Raw genomic sequence first — 22,068 nt, forward strand, 5'->3', positions numbered from 1 at the left:
CCGCATGACAGGCTGAACACTAGCATCCTGTTTTGTCTCGTGCTTTGCAGCTACGGTTGGTATTTTTGGCACTGATGGAATGAGTTGGACTTGAGGAGTGGTCAGGTGTTGGGTCAGGCCCAGCTTTGGTGGACTGAGCTTCTTTTTCCAGTACAGCACATTCAGAATTGTAATATATTTTTTTTTTGTCTTGTCCTCATTCACCTCAGCCTCTAGACCAGCTCTATTCCAAAAACATTTTGCACCCTCTCGAAGATCAGAGATGGCCTACGCCAGGGGGCTCCATTTAGCTCTCATATGACCTTCCGCCATGGAGGGAAAACCACTACCAGGCAGGAGATCTTGGAGAAAGGTGTATAATCATTGGACATCTGGGCTTCCTTACCCCCAGGTTTTGACATTAGATACCTACTCCCCGACCAGATCTAAATATGCCTCTTTAATTACCGCTCCATTCTGCCAGAGGAGTCCAAAGATTCTCTTTTTTCTTTCTAAAGCCACCTACTTCCATATCCGTTTTTGAGATATGAAAGAGGGTGTTAAGCCAATCCAGATGTGTCAGGGGGAACCCGGATATCCATCTTCTGCAACTTTCTCTTCTAGGCACTAGGATAGCGTAAAACAAAAAAAATCTCCTGCCTCTACTTCCCTTTCTGCCCCACTTTTCCAATTCCCATGACTGCCCAAATATTATCAAGGGGAGGGATACTGAAATTTCCCGTCCTAATATACCCAAAATGGTGCTACATACTTCCTCCCAAAATAAATAGATGCCCAGACATTCCAAAAACATATGGACATCTGTTGCCCTTTCTAAACCGATTTTAAGGCATTTCACTACCTCTCCTTTTTTATTTTGGAAAGCTTATCAGGCAAAATACAAGCGCTATGTATAGTGAAGAGGTATTTTTTTCCTTAGTGGAGCAGATTTTACTACTTCAAACAAAGTTGACAAAGATATCTTCCACCATCTAAGCACCATCTCCTTGGATATAAGGTCCCCCCAAAGGTCTGTAGGCAGGTCTTCATCTAATCCTTCCACGATCTCCCAATACCAGACCGCAATCTTTTTTGGAACATAAGAAAACACAGGAAGGCTATCTTCTAAAATGTTTGCTGAACCCAGACAGCCCTTGACCCTCTGTGACCATTATTTTATCTGCAAAAACTTCAGCATGGACAGGCTCTAGCTCTTCCCATGAAAGCAAGTTTCCTTCGCAGAAAAGGTTCCCCCAAACTTCTATTCCCGCCTTTTTAATTGGCAGAGCAAGAACATCTTTGAAACATTCTGGTGTGCCCTGGGATTCCCAGATGGGAGTATTTTGACTGTAGTAGTTTGCTTTGGCTGCTAATATTGTAATGTCTTCAATTTGATCTTTTTGAAAAACTTGGGGTCTCCAAGATTGTGTAAGAAGTGTCTTGATACCCCTTTATCATTCATAACCATAGCTTTATATATTACACTGATTGCTGTGGAGCCTAGATATGTGAATAACATCCTTGAATATTCAAGTTGAAATGCCCAAGCGTAGTATCTTAGATCCGGCAAAGCCAAACCTCCCTTCTCTCTCCTTCTGCAAAGCTTTTTCCAGCATATCCTTGGGCCCTTTGACCTCCATATGAAGGCATTTATGGCCTGCTGAATTTTATCTAAATATCCTTTATGCATTGTACAAGGGATAGTAGAAAACAAAAAATTCCACCTAGGCTAGATTCCATTTTAACCAAGTTGACTCTTCCAAGTATAGTCAGGGGAAGGTGTGCCCATTTTGCATCATCCCATTACATTCCACCAACAGCTTTTTTGAATCATCTCTGCCAAATACTCAATATCAAGTGTCACTATTATACCTAAGTACCTCACTTCTTTCTTTCCATGGGACGAGTTTTCCTTCAGGTTCCAGGACATTATTTCTGTCTTTTCAGCATTCACCCGGTATCCTGATATACTACCAAATTTCTCTGCTATGTCTAATATTGCGGGGAGAGCTGTCGATAACTCATCAGTATATACAAGGAGGTCGTCCACGTATAAAGCTACCTTTTTCACCCAGCCTTTACAACTAAAAGGAGAGATTATCGAATTCTGCTTGATTTTTCTGGCTAATGGTTCTATATACAAAATATGGGGGACAAGGGGCAGTCCTGCCTTGTACCTCTTGTGATCAAAAAGGATTCTGTGAGATTTCCATTTACTAATACCCTAGCCAAAGGGGCTTTATAAATCTGATCAATGGCCCTGCAAAATGTATCCCCCAAATTACAACGTCTCAGCATCTACAGTAATAATCGCCAAAGGGGTTTCAAAAGAAGTAGCAAAATCTATTGCCCCAATCAGATTAAAAGTCAATTTGTGCAGAAATCTTCCTCTAGAAAAACCTTTCTGATCAGGGTATATCAGGTTGTTCACTACTGTAACTAACCTATCTGCTAATATTTTAGCAAATAGTTTATAACTGCTGTTCAACAATGATATGGGTCTGTATGATGCACATTTTGCCAGATATTTATCTGGTTTTAAGATGAATTAAATAATTGCCTCATTCCATGAGGTTGGTATATGGGTTCCATTTTCAAGAATCCTTCCAAACAGTTCTGCCAGGGCTAGTATGATTGAGTCCCCCAACACCTTAAATAATTCCCCCCCTTGCTCCCATTTAAAACTCTTCTTATCTCTTCCAAGGTAATAGGTCTCTTCAAGAGTGCCTGCTCCTACTGTGTGATACTAGGGAGTATGTCCAGCCCCAACCAATCATCTAACATTTCTTCTCCCACCTCTAACTCTTCTGTGTAAAGCTGAGTAAAAAATTTTTTAAAGACCATCTCTATGGATTTGCTATTCGTTACTCTCTCTTCTGACTGATCTACTTCGATTTCTTTAAAATAATTCCGTACTTGGTCTGATTAGTCTTAAAGCTAACAGCTTCCCTGCATTTTCGCCATATTCAAAGTGGGCCAGTTTACTTGCTTCCCACCTTTTTGTGATTCTAACTTGTAGCACGTCTTCCAACTGTCGTTTCAACTTATCCAAGTTATTCCTCAAGGTCTCAGTTTCTCCTATCTCCACCAACTGGCGCTTATACCTGGACATTTCCTGTTCTAAATAGCTTACTTCATTCCTTAATTGTTTATTTTTATAGCTAGATATGCTCATAATCCTCCCTCTTAGGACTGCTTTTAAAGTATCCCAAACTACTGATAACAAGGCAGACCCCACATTAACTCTAAATAAATCCTCTGTCTCCTTGCATAATTGAGATACAACCCCTCATCTAATAGTAATGAACAATCTAATGTCCATCTTTTACTACTTGTCTCCTGAATGAAATGAATCTCAAGCAAAACAGCTGCATGATCTGATAAATGAGGCGGAAGATATACTAATTTATTCACAAAATCTCTCAGTTTCATGTCTAGCAAGAAGTAGTCTATGCGGGTTGCGTGCCTATACTTTTTATTTAAAAAAAAAAAAAAGAAATCCTTTTTGTTCCCAACTCTCTGCCTCCATAAATCACGCAAGCCAAATTCCTTCATCATCCCCCTATACTATTGCTGAGACTTCGATGTTCCTAAGGATTTACAATTGTCTGACCTTTCTAGCTTGTTATCTAAAACTACATTAAATTCTTCAGAGAATTCAGATAACTGGGAAAACATCCATCTAAGTGGTCTATGTCGTCACTATTTGGACCATAAAACCCTACCAATGTAATTTCCCTACCACCATCCTGTCCTTTAACTATAACCCAACGTCCTACTGAATCTGATCTTGTGTCTAAAACTACTATGTTGGCTTGCTGCTTAAATAATATAGCCACACCTTTAGTGTGAAAATTATATTCAGTACAAATACACGTTTGGACCCACCTTTGTGTCTTAAATAACTTTACACACTCATTTCTCACTAAATGAGTCTCTTGCAGGATCAATATTTGTGCTGGTGAGTCCCTTAAGTAACGTAGTATTCTATTTCTTCTTCCTCTAGTTCTCAGGCCATTAACATTCCATGAAATAATTTGGGAGACAGTACCTCTGGGCCCCTTGCCTATACCCCTACTGGCTATCGCTAAGGTGTGGTATGAAAACTGACTGAGGTGAACAAGGCTTTTTTCCTATTTTCCCCATATGCTCCCTAAACAGTGATCCCTCACCCCCTCTCCTCCCATCCCATGGAGAACCCCCCCCAATTTAAGGACTGGTGTTAGCTCAATTTTTAGAATGCTCCTGTGTTCCTGGGTGTAATCAGTTATGCACTATCAAAAACCTTCACTGGTGTTCGGGAAGCCCACTCCTGATTACTGCCAACAGCTCATCTGCTCCGTTGACGTCCCTTATATTGTACATTTTATTGTTATACATAACTCGGAGAAAGGCAGGGAATTTTAGCTGTGCTGATGCCCCTAGGCTTTTGAATTCATCCAAACATCTCCCCAACTCCCACTTTTTATCAATAGTGGACCTGGATAAGTCCGACCTGATCTCAAATAAGATGTCCTCTGCTCTTAAAGTTTTTAGTTTTAGTGCTTTAGACTGAATTTTCTTTTTCAGCTCATAGGTTTGAAAATGTTTCAAGATTTTCTGGGGTTTGCTACTATTAGGCCTCCTCTTGAAGGGATCTCTATGGATCCTCTAAATATCCCTTTCAATCTCTTCTTTGCTTTTCTCCAGCATAATTGCAGATTTGATAAGAGAATTCACAAAAGACTTACCATTCTCCCCTTCCACTCCTTCCTGTACCTTCAACAATCTCAGGTTATTTCTTCGTGAGCTATTTTCCAACTGTTGTAATTTATTTTGTAGCTCCTGCTCCTTCCCTTTCAATGCCTGAGTCTCTTCCTTATGTAGTCTCAATTCTTATTTCATTGCTCCCACAGTTCCTTCTAAAGCTTGAGTTCGTGCCATCAAACTTTCTCTCTAATGCCTCACAGACCTCCCTTATCTCTCCCTGATTTGTCTCAGAAATTGTAAAACCTTTTTTTATGTCTTCAAAAATAGCAAGAATCATTGTCTCGACTGAGGAGCCTAAAATGGAGCTATGGGTGGTAGGAGTTATGGACCTCGATATAGTCTGAACCTGAGGAACTGAGAATTGCAAATCAACAGCTTGCAGGGGAACACACTCCTCGCTATTCCTCTGCGAGAGAGGGGTATCCCCAGTTCTTATGTGCTACTCCTCAGTACTCCTGTTAACCTTAGGAGGCAGAAGTACACCTCTCTTCTACCACAGTGTCGCCGCCATTCTGACCACCCTCTTGTGGACTAGGGACCCCCATTACCTGTTTGTCCTAAATAGTCTTTGCCTGGCCAGGGGTGAGCACTGTAATCTCAGGTCTAACCTTAAATAAGACCTCAAGGAAGTTGTAACTTTACTTTTTGCTTTGTTTATTTGTTATACTTCCCTTCTTGACATTGTTCCTATTGCTACATACAGGCTCACCATTACCTTTGCCTGCTTTTCCTGCTTCAGAGCCCCCTTTCCGCCTTCTGCTGGGCTCTTCTCGCCCCAGACCACCTCCTTCCAGAGTCCGGAGGGGGGAGTGGAGTGAGGCACAATTACCCCCGCTATGTCTTACCATTGTTTTACCAGCCACCTCCTCCTCCACCGTCACAGCCTTCCTCACCTCCTCTATGTGCGTCTCTCCAGACATGCCGGCAGACTTCCTTGTGCTGCTGCCTCTGTTTCTCCCTCGGCACGTTCGTCGTAGCTCCAGGGTGGTGCGGCTCCAATGCACCACTCCAGCTGCTGTCCACACCGCCGGAGCGATCCCCTATGTGCTCCCCGCACTCACCGGCCACCTGCACATGGGAGGAAACGCCCCCACTTTCAGGTGCCACCGCCCAGGACACAGGTACGCGTTCTAGCGCGAAGCTCCGCTACTGCAGCCCGTCATGTTCTCCCCCAAGGATGCTTGCTTGCTTTCCCCAGAATTGTAATATTCTTTTATGAATGAAACACGCTACTTCTCTACAAAAGTGAAAAGTTTCACTTTCCTTGCAGAAAATATATTAGACTTGTTTCCTGTGTTTCAATTCCTTGCAGTGACTCCCACCCCTGTTTGGCTTTTCATGCTCCTGGCTGTTGAGACTCTCCACACACCTAGCTTTTGGCTGGGTCATTTAACGTATGGTCAGAGGTTGTATTCCTTGCAGGTACACTGCCCAGGGTGTGACTCTCGATTCCTGTTCTTCTTTTCTTTTCTGGCTTTTTTCATGAGTGTTTCATTGAGGTGTGATTTGGGTGTAAGAACATAATACAGTAGGAAGGTGATCTTGACAAGGTGAGGGTTAATATTTTATGTCCCTTTTCTGTGTGGGACACTTACCTAGACACTCCTCATGCTTGTCAACATTCCACAATGCCTACTCATAGAACCAGTGCATATTTTTCATCCATCGTTCTTTCTGTTTTTCACACGAGCAACAAAGCACCTCTTAAAGGTGAGGGTTCTGTTTTTTTAGGATTCACTTAATTTTATTGTGGGCATATTTCACACGCCCTACTGCATGCAGTGTAGAAGAATATTATGCATGATTTTCCACAGCAGAGCACAGCAGTTAAACCTAAGGGACCACCCAGTAGCCCCGTGTTCTATGTTGCACTTCAATACTATAACAAAAAGTTCTTACTGCTTGCATGAGAGAGACCAGCAATTCCTCCCTCCAGCAGCCGCACCCTTCTATTGATTTCACTGCTTTGTCAGGCCTGGGACAGTTGGTCTCTAGACGTGGGTTGCACAGAAGCTGCCAGTACATATTGCAGGCAGTTCAGACCCTACCACCAAAGAAAAACAGACTAGGTAGTGCTGCCCTTAGGGTGCTGGACCAAGGTCATCGAGTGAACATTTCATACAGATGCAATAGATGCAATTGCTAACTTAGTCTAGAACTGATAAATACTAATTACAAATCATGTAAGGGTTAAACTTTTAGTTCTTTGATGGAACTGTTAGCGTGTCCCTTTCTAGACATTTTATTCACTCTGGGACTCGTTTTAGACCAATGAATCTTTTGACCCTGATTGAAGACACCTTAGGACGAGGTAACTGATCAACATGTCAATCAATATGTCAATAACGTCATCAATAAGACCCAGAAACCACCATGACCTTTCAGTCATGAATAACCACACCAGTTTAGTATGATTTTGTGATATTTATTCCCTATTGATTACAATTCTACTAGCAAGTTTATTAGTCTCAAAACCATGAAGCACATCAACATTGTCATAATATGATAACTTGAATAAGATTTCAATAAGGCAAAAATCATGAATATTAGAATATAGCACGTCGTCAACGTAGGTTAACTTAGCAGAGTATCGATGGGAGGAGCCAAAATGGCAGCGGTGAAGTACGCCTAATCCGTGAGCTCCGACTCGGGCTCGCCGGATACATCCTGAAGGGCGCCCCCAGTTCGGTGTCGACGCCTGGGGAAGCGGAGCCCGAGTTTGGGAGATCAATGTGTGCCGGAGGAGCTGTTCGGTGCCAAGACCAGAGCCGCGGCTGCTGAGATTGAGCGGCGGCTGTGTGGCGGCCTGCGGGGGGAGGAGGACTGCGGTGCCTGGGACGGCGCAGGGCGAGCTCTGCGGCCCCGATCGTGGGTTGCTGGAGCGTGCCGAGTGAGCGCCTGCGTGCAGGGGCTTGCGGCCGGGAGGAACGGTGTCGCGACCCCCGGGCCGGGACCCGACTGGGGTTCTTCCCCCTCCCCCTCTTTGTCTCCACTTGTGCCACGAGGAGAAGTCGACGTGAACTCCGGTGCTCCCACGGAGGGGCGCGCCATTTTGGCACTGGCTCGGCGCCGGCCCCCGATTGGGGAACTGGAGCTGGGTGCCACAACGAGTGAGGCAGCCTGCCACTAAAGACAGGCAGGAAGAATCCGGGTAGGCCGGGACGGGGGCGTCTGTTCGCCGCGCTGCCCCAGCGCTTGACTGCCCGGGCCAGATGCTGACAGCCGGGATCGCGGCTTCCTGCCTGAAGCGGCGCGGGACACGCTCTGCGGTGCCGGCCACGGGACACCAAGGAGCGGTGAGTGAGCAGTAGGGGGGGGGAGTCCCGGCTGTGGGAGACGGGGCGCGGCTGGGACTTCTTCCTCCCCTCCCTCCGCTGGAGCAGAGACACCTCGGGGCACCGGACACCACACGCAGCCAGCAGAATTTTGCTCCCTGCGCTAGGAGCGTGACGTCTGTCGTGCGGTGAGCTGGAAACTTGCGTCTACCAGTTTTGGAGGCCTACTAATTAAGGATTTGGCCTGGCTCGAGCGCGGTGGGGATACCTAAGAGCTGGGTCCCCGGCCTGCTGGCTGCCACCACTAGCGGATCTCTCCCCTGCCCGGTGGTTCTGGAAACTCGGCCGGACAATCTGGGAGGGGGCAGAGGAGGGGGGCTGCGATCGGACCTCCGCTACCCTTTTCTCCCCCCTTTTCCTTTTTTCTTTATTTTCTCTCTCTCGCCGCTCCTCCCGGGGCGTTGCTGCCGCCCGCCCCCACCATTGCCCTCGGGGGGTGTTACACAGACGAATAGGAGCCACACAAAGACTGTACAACAGGGGGCGCCTCGGTCCTCTTAAGGCTTTGCATAGTTGGGGACGGCCGGCTGGAGGGAGGCCTCCGCCCCAGATCAATAATAAGCAGGAGTGAGGGCCCATCAGCAAAGCTTGCAACGGACGTCACCTCTGCCCTGCCTGCTCAAGCGAAACTTGAGTGCCTCCGGCAGCTCTAAAGTGCAGAGACATAAGCACTAAACCAAAGACACACCCAAAAGTGAAATCCGCGGAGTGGGCTATACTTGGATACATTCCGCTGCACCCCAAAAGGTACCTCATAGTTAAGTAAAATGGCTGGGAGATCTAAATCAGCAAAAAATCAGGACCGAAACACACATGGTCCAGCTCCTAGTGATCAACAGATAATCCCAACCTTACAATCACTAGAAAGCACTCTCCGAGCCCACTCCACACAATTTGAAAAAGTGCTCAGGCAATAATGGACACTAAATCCTCCCTGGAAAACAGAATAGACACAGTATCACAAGATTTGAATCTACTCAGAGTGGACCACCGCAAATTGATGGAGAGAGTGAAATCAGCAGAAGAGGTGTTGACTGAACTAACTCCTACAGTTACGGATAATCAAAAACAAATCCAACGCCTGGACGCAGAGATGAAGATACTCTGGAGGCGGGCAGAGGAGGCAGAAGGCAGATCGCGCCGTAATAACGTTCGTTTTCTGGGGTTCCACGAAAAAATACAGGAATTGAGCACGGAAATATTCCTAGAACAATGGTTAATTAAAGAAGTACTAAACGGCGCTCCATCGAAGTTCTTCTCCGTGGAAAGGGCGCACCGAGTTCCGGGGAGACCGCCGGCCCCGGGTCAACCACCTAGACCACTGATAGCTAGATTTCTAAATTATAGAGCCCGTGATGCAATATTACAGCAGTTCCACAACAAAGGTCCATTCAGGTATGAGGACTCAGTTATTAATGCCTATCCAGACTTCACACAAGAGGTACAAAGACAACGCAACTCCTATGTTAAAATCAAACAGCGACTACGCGAGCACAATATCAAATATGCCCTACTGTTCCCTGCTAAACTAAAAGTGGTAACAGAGGAACGCACCCACGTGTTCACCTCTCCTGAGGATGCCTGGACATGGCTACACACCAAGGGGCTTGCACGCTCCCAGGAGCGCGCGGACGAGGAATGGCTAATTTCTACCTCACGGAGGCGCTCTAGGAGGCGATCTAAGGGGCAACCCACTGAAAAACAGGCAGCGGCAGAAAGGGCAAGAGTACTGAAGGAAACTCCTCTGCTTACACAGAACTCTTTCGAGGCACTCCGGGCGACCCCTGCGGACAGTCTGGACTCTGACACGGCTAGCTCAGATTCTACAATGACAGACGTGCTGAAAGCTCCGAAACTAATCCCCAGATCTGCGGATGAACTTTGACTGTATGCAGCCGAGCCGCTTCCCCTATTGAACTGACCGCAGACCCCGAAGGAGGGCACAGGATGCCTGTGAGCGGGATTGCATGCTGGAGGCTGCAGTCCCTAACAACGAGTATCTTTTGTATAAACCTCCATCTTTTTGATGAGTGTGATGTGTGGGGCCGGCCGGGGGGGGCGGCACCCCGGGGGCGCCCTACTGCATTGGCAGACTAAGTTTGTGGAAGGATGTGAGCCCCGTAAAAGAGCCACATCTGGTTGACATGATTGCTCCACCACAGATATCCACACGGATACAGGTCTTTTTACACACTCATGGGATGAGTAGTTTAGCACAAGTTAACAGTTGGGTTAGGGAACCAGTTGGGGTGAGGGGAGGGGAGGAAACAGTTAAAGTGTACACTATAGGTCTACTCAAAACACAGGAAATACTGCTGGGACTGGTAATCTCAACAAAACATCTTGCAGGCTGGGGAGGAGCCTGGAAGGGATTTGTAAATAGGAGAGTGTCACAAGTAGACACAACTTCTAATGTCACATGGCTCAAAACGCGAAACGCAACGCACACCAATATGATATATTGACATGGAATGTGAGGGGCTTGGGGGCACTGAGTAAAAGATCCCGAGTATACGCACGCCTTAGGCGCCAGGGCACACACATTGCCATCTTACAAGAGACACATTTGCTGCAGCCGGATCTACAGGAGATGCACGCGAAGTGGGGAGGACAGGTCATAGGCACATCATACTCAGCTTTTGCAAGAGGAGTATTGATATGGATAGCAGGAGGCGTCCCATTTGCCCAAATGTCGCACAGAATAGATCACGGGGCAGATATGTGGTGGTGGAAGGCCAGCTGGATGGCAGACAGCTATCTTTAATTGGCATATAGGCTCCTAACAGCGGGATAACGGGATTCTTGGGCACGCTCAAGCCGGCATTATTGACAAACCCAGTGGCCCCGGCCATTTGGGGGGGTGACTTTAATAGCACACCAAATGCAATATTAGACAGGGCAAGCACCCAAGTGGGAACGACAGTAAACAGAAATGCCAAATGCCCACTGCAGACGTGGGCAGGTGACATGAGACTTTATGACGTATGGCGCTTGAGGCACCCACAACAGAGGGAATATTCATTCTATTCAATACCACACAAAACACACACCAGAATTGACATAATATGGGGAACCCAGGAAATAGGTGCATTGGTTAATAGGACAGAATATTTAGCTAAGACATTATCGGATCACTCACTGTTGAGAATAACACTGAATTGGGGCAGGGAACGTCAGGGGATCCCCACGTGGAGATTACAGGTGGATGCTCTTCAAGATCAGGCATTCGCAGAAGCATTGAGCACAACACTGAGACAGTAATGGGAAACAAATGATTTATCCACAAATTCAAGAGCTGTAGAATGGGATGCACATAAGGCAGTGACCAGAGGACAATGTATCTCAACTACATGGGGAGTAAGACGCACCCTACATGCAGAGATCAGTAAATTAGAAAAGGAACTCAGAGAAGCAGAAATTGCAGTGGCACGCAAAGAAACACCCTATACAGCGCTAAAAGAAGCGCGCACAAAATATAACGAGGCAGATATCAGACTCCGCCGACATGACCATAATTATAATTGAATGCGACTACAAACAGAGGGAGATAGGTCGGGAAGGTTGCTGGGGTGGCTCCTACGGGAGTACCGGCAGCAATCCCCTATCGGGGCTATACGGGCAGGTGCAAGTACAATGGTCACCACGCAAGATGAGATAAATGAGACGTTTAGAGAATATTACGCGAATTTATATACCAAACGCACCTCATGCACAATCCAACAACTTGAGGCCTTTTTGGCAGGTTCACCCCTGCCGCAGCTCTCACAGGCAGACAGGGAGACACTTGAGGCTCCTCTGACTTTGGGGGAAATAGACTTAGCTTTAGCGCAGATGCCTAGGAATAAAGCGCCAGACACAGATGGCCTCCCGATAAAATATTACACCACTTACTCGGCATGCTCAAGGCCCCATCTGTTGAAAGTATTTGAAGAGGCATGGGCCAACAAAATACTGCCCCCAACTCCGAGAGAAGCAATGATAGTGGTCCTCCCTAAACAAGGACGCAACCCTACTGATGTCAAATCTTACACACCACTCTCGCTCCTAAATTTAGATTGTAAAATATTGGCTAACAGGATAGCCCCTATTATGCACACCCTGATACAGGATGACCAAAATGGATTCATCCCAAAAAGTAGCACCTTCTTAAATATTCGTAGACTATTGAGCGTAATGGGAGATACTCCTCCGGATGCACAAGATGAGATGGTACTCTCACTAGACATCGAGATGGCATTTGACACTCTAGAGTGGGACTTCCTACTCGCTACTATGCAGCGAATGGGAATTGGCCCTAATTACATACGCTGGGTACAGACATTATACACCAGGCCACAAGCCAGAGTGAAAACGGGTGGAGTTATATCCGATAGCTTCCCAATCACTAGCGGCACAAGGCAGGGCTGCCCCCTCTCCCCACTGCTGTTCGCCATTGTAATGGAACCACTAGCGACACGAATACGTGCCATGGAAGACAGACGGGGAATAATTAGGAACGGGACATACCACGCTATATCATTGTACGCCGATGACGCTTTAATATACACACGGAAAGGAAGTGAGGTGATACCCTCTATAGTATCACTACTGTCCGATTATGGAGGGATATCTGGCCTGGTGGTAAACTGGGAGAAATCGTGTGTGTATCCATTAACCATTAACTAGTTGGCCATCGGCAAAACAAGATAATGCCCCAGTGGGATGTTTAAAATGGTGCTTTGAAACGTTCAAATATTTAGGGGTATATATATCATAAAACTGAGGACCTCAGAGACGGTAACCTGGGAAGAGTGCTGGCTTCAATAAAGGGGTCGTAGCGCTTCTGGAATAAACTGCCACTATCACCACTGGGTAGAGTGGCGGTGGCAAATATGTTGATACTACCCAGGCTGTTATATTACTTTGCGGCACTACCACTTAATGTCCCCAAAAGTTTCTTTCGCAACCTGAATGCAATGTTGTTGCAGCTTATATGGGGTGGGGCCAGGCTGTGTGTAGCACTCTCCACGCTGCGGCGCCCAATAGGTGCTGGCGGACTGGGAGCCCCCAATTTTGAACTTTATTATGCTGCTGCACAGCTACAGTGGATACTGAACTGGCTCCACAGGCCTGCGACAGCTGAGTCCGTATGGCTGGCGGCCCGGCTGCAGGGGATCCCCCTGATTACATGGCTAACAAACAAAAATCCCAAAAGTGTGCCTGATAACCCACTGATGGCAGTGGCGCATGCATGTTGGGGGAAGTATGTACAAAGGGGACGCAAGGCGCTCCCCTATACATCGCTCATCCCCCTGGATCGGCTCCCAGGGTGGACTGAGGCTGCGACGCACCCACTCACGGTGTGGATGGAAGCGGGCATACAAGCAGTGGGCGACTGCTTTGAAGACGGTAAACTAATGACATTCAAAGCCATACAGGCCCTCACAGCAGTGAACCCAGGACAATTTTTGGCTTATCATGCCATATGCCATTCAATTAAAAAAAACGTGGGGGGCAGGAGATCTAGAACCTATAATACATCACATGCTACAATTTGATGCTCAAGTAAAAGTAGTGTCAAGCCTATATAAACTCCTGAGTAAGCCGCCTGAGCTTGATTTGGAGAGGGCTAGGGACAGGTGGAACACTGTTCTACCTGATCTGATTCCCCAAGAAGACTGGTCGAAAGTTTTATACCACGCCCGAGGGGTGTCAAGAAACCCTAGATTTCGCAATATACAGTTTAACTTCACACACCAAACATACTTATCACCAGCCAGGATAAACCGAATGTTCCCTGAGAAGGAGACAGCATGCCCTAGATGTAAAGCGCCATTGGCTCACTTTTATCATATGGTCTGGGAGCGCCCTCAGGTACAAAAGGAATGGAATGGGGTGGTAAAAGAAATCACGGACCTGACGGGGCTTGAATTAGCAGCAGATCCCAAGTCTTGCCTACTAGGGCTGAGGACAAGAGCAAAAAATATAGACACTTACATAAGTTTGCAGATCTAGCCTATGTGATGTACAAACAATTGATAGCTATACACTGGAAAGCACCCAATGCACCCGATCTGAAAACCTGGCATACCCTCACATTGCACTGTACCCACACAGAATACCAAGTGTTAAGGAAACTAGCACGAGATGGTCAACAACATACAGGATGTGAAGCCTGGGAAATGCTAGTAGCCAGACTAGAGGCCAAAGACGACAAGAAGCCACCATGAATAAGGGAAGGTAGTAATTACAACGACCTAGATGATATCTGCCTATATATAATACAACTATGCAACAGTCTGTGGCGCAATACATTATCTAGCAATAAGTATCCCCACTCCCCGACACCCGACCGTGCTTCCGACAACTCAAGAGTGTGGGGCAAAACGCAGAGCACACATTCAATGCATTCCCAACACACTCTACTAATAAACTCATAAAACGGTGCTCCTAGACACTAGAATAAGCAGGGTTCAGCAGGGAATAGAACACACAAGTAACTACATGAGGGGCCTAATTTGTGTACATTTTTTTGTTGTTTAGTTGTTTGAATGTAAAAACTCTATCAGATCAACTAATTCCTGTTGATGTAATTATAAAAGCATGACATATGGATCTGTAACGGAAAATTAATAAAATATCTTTAAAAAAAAAAAAAAAAAAAACTTAGCAGAGTATCATTAGCGCATCATTCAACAAAGCATTGATTCAGTCATTTGTCTATTTGCGTCTGTTTTAGTGAACCCATTAACTAACCTCGAATTAGCATCGGCATGTTGGGCTTCATGCAAAACAATTTGGTAACATCAATTTAGAAAACATGTAACTATGGTCTCTGTCAAAAGAAGCATTTGGTACCTAGAAAGAAAAGGCAATCAGACAATTACAGTTCATCATCATATAGTTACCCTCCGTATTGGGTCAGCATACAGATTCAGTCTTTGTCCTCAGGACATCAGTTGATTCGCCATCAGCCAGGGAATTCAGCAAGACGGGGTAAGTAGGGACACTTCCCTCATAAGGAGGAAAAGTATAAAACGGGCAAGGCAAGAGCAAGGTTGGTTTCAAAAACCAAACCGCAAACTCTCTATGCAGAGTGACAAAGTGTCTGGGTCATATCAAAGTTCGCAACGGCATCTCCCCCTCCTCTATCTAAATGGCTCCCCGTGTCATAGGTTTTTATCCCTTTTCTGTTGTACAGTCCCCTAATTCTTGATTAGTTGGGGTTGGCATCCCACTATCTCCATCCAATAGGTTTGCAATGAGTTCATCAAAATTGTCACCCCATAACAGTTCTCACGTAGTTTATTGGTTCTTATGATTGACGTCTCCAGCGGGCAGAATGTCCGGTATGATTTCATACTCTAGTGGTCCTCTCGCATCTTCAGTCATTAGGTCCATTGTCTGTACCGGTTTAGGCGACCTTGTACCTGCTATCAGTCTACAGTGTTGCATTCAGCAAATCCTCTAACAAGTCGAATTTCATGAGAATGGATCTACTACTGTTACACTTCATCCTTGAGCTTTGGAAAAGTACGAGTACATGTCCTTCAGCAAGTCAGCACACTGCACGTTAGAAAAACACATTTAATATGAAAAACCAGGCAGCTAGGCCTCGACTCATGCTAACTGAGCCTAATGATTTATTAGCAAAAATTAACATATAATTTTTAATATTAGTGTAAAACTTATATTTTAACATATCATCTTTCATTATTAGTCAGATTCATTAGTCATTGTATATATTGGTGGCCACTCCCCGTGGGCACATTTCAAGCGCACGTTTAGCAAAAACACATTAATACATTCTCTATGTGGCATTATTATACATTAGTTCATAAACATTTCATGTTAATTTTGAGTATAAGTGCTACGCTCTCTCAGAAGTACCCCATTAACTAGCAGCTTCCAGCCCATGAAGTTCCCGACTTTAGAATAGAAGCCACCACAAGTTGAGTGCATACCCTTCACATCCTCCTCTGCTCTAATGTCGCCTCACTTTCTTCCCCCCTGATGTCTCCACAGTAATTCCATTAACTCCCAAGATGGCGACACCACCTCACTCTACCTCAGCCAGACACTGAATCCCTGATCGCTTAGCTGTGCATAAGACTACATCTTAAGGTTCAGAGACTCCACCTTATCAGCTCTAAAAGTAGAAGCATGGCTCCCTTTCCAGATCTAATTCAACGTCAAGCCACATGTGACTCATGGTGCATCCTTTGGAAGGCTCTAAAAACATCATCTGGGCAATACAAATTTACATCACTACCCAGCTCCATGTTAATGAGAAAATAGCCTTTTCAAAGTCCATTTTGCTGTACTGCAACCCTTTGAAATCCAGGGATCATGGCTTTGGGACACTGTTCTTTTGAGCACCTGCACCAAAGCCAAGCATCTAACTTTCTAACCAAAAAAAACATAATCTGTTTCTTAATGTTCCAAGCATTTGTACCTAACAGAAAGCACCATAAGCAGATTCAATTCGAACTGCTGTGCTACATATTTATACATTCATTCATTTTTCATTTCCAAGGATCGTTAATGGAAATGAATGGGCCTCGAGAAAGAGTAATGAAAAGGGATTCTCCTCGAGAAATTCAGACGGTTTTAGCTCTTTTAATCTTCTTCCACTACACCGCCAATTTCCAGCCTCCTCCCTTTACGGTGCTAAGCCCGTAGTGATAATGGCAACCAGAGGTCCATTTTCAGAACTGCTGACTGAGCCATTCAGTGGATGGAGGGATCAAGTCAGACATTCACGGGAGTGTGCCTTAAACTTTAATAAACTTTTAAAACACAGTCTAAAGTCCTGCCACTATGACTTTCTCTGGAGAAGGTGACATGACTGAAAGTATCTTGGTTACTAAATGAGGGGGACCTTTCATGTTACTTTAATCTTCTTTCAAAATAACTTGTCAATCCTTTTGGGGTCAAAGCAGTGCAAGAAGAAAGCAGTAATGATATTGCATAATAGAGATGTTTTGCCTTTCTTTCAGGTGCAACACAGAAAGCGAATGGTGTCAAATTCATGAAAATATTATAAAGAAGCAAAATGCTCGCTACAGCCTCGCTGGGTCCAATAGTGGTAAGTGTATTTTGGGAAAAATATTAGTCATAATTGTTTTCTACAGTTTATTAACATTTATTTATAAAAATAGCATTCCCTGATAGAGCACAAACGAAATGTGAAATAATTGTTGATAATGTTTTGCTTTTTAAAACTACAATGGATGATATTGATTTGTAATGCAAGATTTCTTAATATATCATTAACATCCACCAGGGAAACCGCTTCTTGTTGCACACCAATTGACATTGAGAAGTCCCAATCCAGTGATCAATGCTACTGAAATGAAGTAGAGGCCTACGGGGCTGTTGTGTAGCCATTTTAGTTACAGCTTCATACACATTTTAGCGACCTAGGCCTGTCGCTGTGCACTTTTACCTAGGCATATTTTATTCAGCCTCCTTTATTATTTTAACAATAGCCACATTTGTGGTCTTGTTTTATTTTCTCTGTCTGGCTGTTCTTTGCCTAGGCCAGCACTGCGTTCTTTAACAAGTCATTTCCTTCAATCTGTGCTTTTTTCAAGGCTGCAGTAAGACAGGTTGCTAGCAAACGTGGTAACGCTTTGTCTCTAGTGTTCATAGAAACATACACTCTCTTACTTAGGGATCCTTTCTTGGAACATCAGCTGTTTTATCATAAAATCACTACTTTGACCCATGTATGTTAGAGGGAGATTCCAGCCAGATGACCACGACTGTATGCTGATTGCTTCGCTACAGCTGCTTATGTAGACTACAGGCCTCTTGCTCAGGTATGAGAGATGATGTCTTCCGAGGGGAACCTGAAGAGCCGAACTAGAGCTTAACACGCTGTGCTCCAACATAGACTAGGTAGAAACTATTTTAATGAGCCTAGTGACAATATGGTAGTGTTATTTTTATGCTTCATTCTCCTTGTCACAATTTTAATCCTGTCATGCTTTATCGTCCTAGTTATTGCAGTACATGCTTTATTATCTAAGATGCAGTTGCTTCAATAAAATCTTATTGAAATATATTCTGCCTCTGATTGTCCTTGTATATGTGAGACTAATGTAACTGAGAGAAATGGATGGGATCTGCGTGACCACGATTTCCCTGAGGAGTCAATTGTGTCTTGCGCTTGGCTGCCCAATCATCCCTGCCCTTGGGTGGAGATGAGGCACTGCTAGTTAGCCGGAGCAAAACCCGGATTGGGCCGACTGGTGTCACCTGTAGTGGGTTTAGACTCAGTCCCCCCACTGTGCCAGTGATTCTCCCACCCAAATCCAGTAGTCTCATTAGGATAATGAGAGCCTACGTGACTGGACGATGCTCCAAGTGCTCTTTATTTCAAGTTGAAGTGAATATACCTCAACCACCACACTTGTCTCTCTCCCAGCCACATTCGTTTTCTCAAATCCCATCTAGAGCACCACAGCAACTCCAAGAACATCCTAATCGAATCACCATGTCACATTTCAGGCATATAAATAAGATAAATCTACACATATGTATGAAGAAGGTTACACATCTATATTAGAAGGAGGTTACTACAGCTACCTTCAGTATTTTTGCTCATCGCTTTCTTCTAATTCATTCCGATGACCTACTGACATTTTCCATTAGGTATTTTGTAAATGTGATTGGTAAAATACTTTTATTTTACACATTGTCTTTCTTGTATTTACCAGCTATTGTGCTACAAGACCAAACAAATGAGTCCCCCAAAAAGTTGCAGTTGAGAACCTTACTCATCTCATGCACTGGGCAGCACCAGCTTATGTTCACTTGTAGTGCTGATTCTGAAATCTCTTTTGGCTCTGCTTCAAAATAAAAGGACTCTTCAGTCTTGTCATGCTGTCTTGTTTTGCGATGTTTCCATTCATGCCCTTGAAACCACGTGTTAGAGATGGTACGATGTTCATGGAGATAGAACTGTCATGTCTCGCATAATTGTTTTGCAGGGCCCTAATGTTTGTTTTGTGTCCCTATTTAAGGGTCTATTTCTGTACAGTAGAATGGAGGAGGTATTGAGATGACGGGGGGTTTGGGTTATGAGAGCAGTGGTCAGAATCAAATTTTCTCTTCCAATCTAGACCAAATTGTAAGTTACACTTTGCTAGCCCTTTGTTGAGCAATTAACATTGAAGTATCCTATGTGTTATTGTTTGAATTTACTTAAGCTCTTGTTTGAATCATTGATAGGTACTCCCAAAAGTATTTTCATGCTATAAGTTAATTCACATTTGTATATTGTTGGGAGAGGAGGGTGGCATTTAGATAGGTGCAACCACAGCTTGATATGTTTTTTGGACTGGCTGAGGGCCTGCATCATTTGGTTTGGTCTAATTTATGTTGACTTCTTTTGGTTGAAGGCATCTCTAAATAGATCTGTCAGCTGTTTCCTGAATTTTGGTTTAAGCTTGTAATCCAGAGCTCTCACATTTGCCAGATCTGTGCATGCTTACCCCGTCCACTCCAGGTTTTTTCTTTGCATGCTGGAATGTAGTTCTGTTGATCCCTTAATACAATTAGTGCTACAGTCCCAGAATGTAAAGAAAAAATCTGTAGAGGATGGATCTGGAAAACTGAAGAATTCTGAAATTCTCTCAGCTTTGGGTTGAGAGCTTTCCAAAAGAGTGATTGAGCTTCTCCTAGAAAAATGTGGCAGGCAGACGGACGGGATAGGGAATATTTCTTCACCCCCAAAGTCACATCATCCAAAATTACTAAAAAGGGCTCATCTCCACTGATTTTATTAATATGTAAATGGTGCAAGGAGAGAAGGTTTTCCTGTGCTCGATAAATACATTAGATGCTGATTTAAAGGAGGAAATGGGCACAATTAAGGGCAGCCTGAAAGACTTGAAGAAATTACCTGAAGAACTGAATAGGAGGGTCTTAGCAGTAGAACAAAAGAGAATACTTGATAGAAGTTGTAGGAAGTTGAAGAGCGCCAGACAGAGACTGATGCACAGTTAAAACATTAGGTACTATGAACAGTGGTTACTAGCGGAACCAATAACTTGTACCAACAACAAATTGTTTAAAATCAGAAACTATGCATAGTGGGACAAATTAAATCTCCTACGAAAGTCACAGTCAATAACTGAGAAGTTTTTTGGTTTCATTAAATGAAATAAGTGACAATAGCCATTATATCCGCCCTAAATATACACTATTTAATTAATCGTAACAGTGCTCCTGTTCAAGTAATCACACAGTGTATACAAGGGGAACATAGACAAGTGTGTAACAAAATAGAGGGAAGCAGTGACAACAGTTCATATCTTTGTACAGAATCTCAGTGTCCACACTTGGATTTAATAAAAGTCCGGTTGCCGCTATGTCGACGGCATTTTGACCCATAATTAGCCAAAGGTCATCATTGGGACGGAAAGATTTTGAACAGAATTAACCTCTGAATGTAAGAGGAAAAAGGATTTTAGGAAGATCTCTTAAAAAAGGGAGTGAAAGTGCCATGTCACTAAGGATATCAAAAAGTACTGACTTTGGCCAGTTATCACAAGCATCAAGAAATGGCCCACAGGTTAAAAAATATGGAAACATGGGCTTGGATTAAAATATGTGAAAACGTTGAGTAGCCCATTAATGAAAGCAAGAACAGAAGGCCACCGACAAAGTTAAATTGGAATGTTACTCACTGGATAGATCTGTGTACAGGAATAGAAACACGTGCATTTGTTAAAAGTATCTGAGCAAAGAAGGAAGTGATGCTGGGTGGCGTTCTAGAGGTAAAGTGATTAGCTTAATTTAATTACTTCTAAATGAATACTGCTGTGTGTAATTGAAAACGATCTGAAATGTATCTGTAAAGTACATCGGTTAAGCTATAAGCAACGGATTGTGACCAAAAAAATATTTGCAAGGCGTTGGTTATTCTAAGCCTGACCAGTGGCCTTATACTTGAGGTAGAGTCAATGAAAATGAATGGAATTACATTAAGGGAGCCTCTTCCGAAGTTGGTGTGCTCTGGGAAGACTAAATTTTATAAGAAGCGCTTGGGCGAGATGCAGAATTATCAAAAGTAGCCTCCACTGGCCAAGAGCGCAAACGTCAAGACGCAGGGGAATGTAGGGTACACTAGACCGCCACTCCAGCTCTGGGAACGATAAAAGGGGTGACTCTAAAGTGTATGGAGCAGTCAAACGTATGAAAGAGTATGGTTTTCAGTTGAAACCAATACATAAAAGTACATAATTAAATGAAAAACACTTTCATTTAGAAATTCATCTGTTTATGGAATCTTTATCCAAGGTCTTTGTGTTCTTTGTACCTAACATTTTCCCTGGTGATGGGTGGGTCAGTGACCAACCCCTGTGTTTCATACACTATTTCAGTGCAGCTCTGTAGCTGCATGGGCATCTTTATACTCTGTTTCTTTTGGCTTCCTATGAGTACCAGGGAATGTCCCCTAAGTTTGAAGGAGCATAATGCCCAAATCGTTTGCAGTCCGTCATTATTGGTACCATTGGCCCCCACACTCCCAGTTGTTAGTGAACTCTTTTAGATAAATTAGAAAAACGTTGGAAAAATCATATCAGACTGATTCTACACACACACAAATGATGATTGAATATCTGAACTCTGGAGTTATTCCATTGGGGTTACAGGTTCGCAATGCTCTTTACTAATGAACAAAATTACTCTTAGGCTTCAGTCATATTAATACCACTTGCTCCAGGCACTGGCTGGTATTAGGGATTGACACAGGCCTTGAACAGCTGACCCTTCTCTTTGAGCCTCTGTGGAGGCACAGATTCACTTAGGAGATACTACTATTGTTAATGTATATGTAAGATAATAGACTTACAGTAGAAGTTTGATATACTCTTCAGTGTGAGTCAAGTCAACTTTGTGAGTTATACATGGTTATGCTGTTGTAACAATTCATACCTGTTTGATTGAAGTTATTAAGCAGAATGTAAACCAGTAAACATGCTTACCGTTTAAAATCTTAAAGAAAACATCT

General features: G+C 44.2%; 1 protein-coding gene across 2 annotated transcripts in view; it reads left to right on the top strand.

The window, feature by feature from the left end:
- The window catches only part of DOCK4 (dedicator of cytokinesis 4), a 1,300,588-nt gene that overhangs the window by 523,765 nt on the left and 754,755 nt on the right, over window positions 1-22,068 (top strand). For both annotated transcript variants that reach the window (XM_069228963.1, XM_069228964.1), the window contains exon 12: window positions 17,042-17,130. In XM_069228963.1, the coding sequence (XP_069085064.1) occupies window positions 17,042-17,130 (89 nt within the window). The remainder of the gene's footprint in view (window positions 1-17,041; window positions 17,131-22,068) is intronic.

This window comes from Pleurodeles waltl, chromosome 4_1, assembly GCF_031143425.1.
Source record: "Pleurodeles waltl isolate 20211129_DDA chromosome 4_1, aPleWal1.hap1.20221129, whole genome shotgun sequence".
In the NCBI taxonomy this organism is placed as follows: Eukaryota; Metazoa; Chordata; class Amphibia; order Caudata; family Salamandridae; genus Pleurodeles; species Pleurodeles waltl.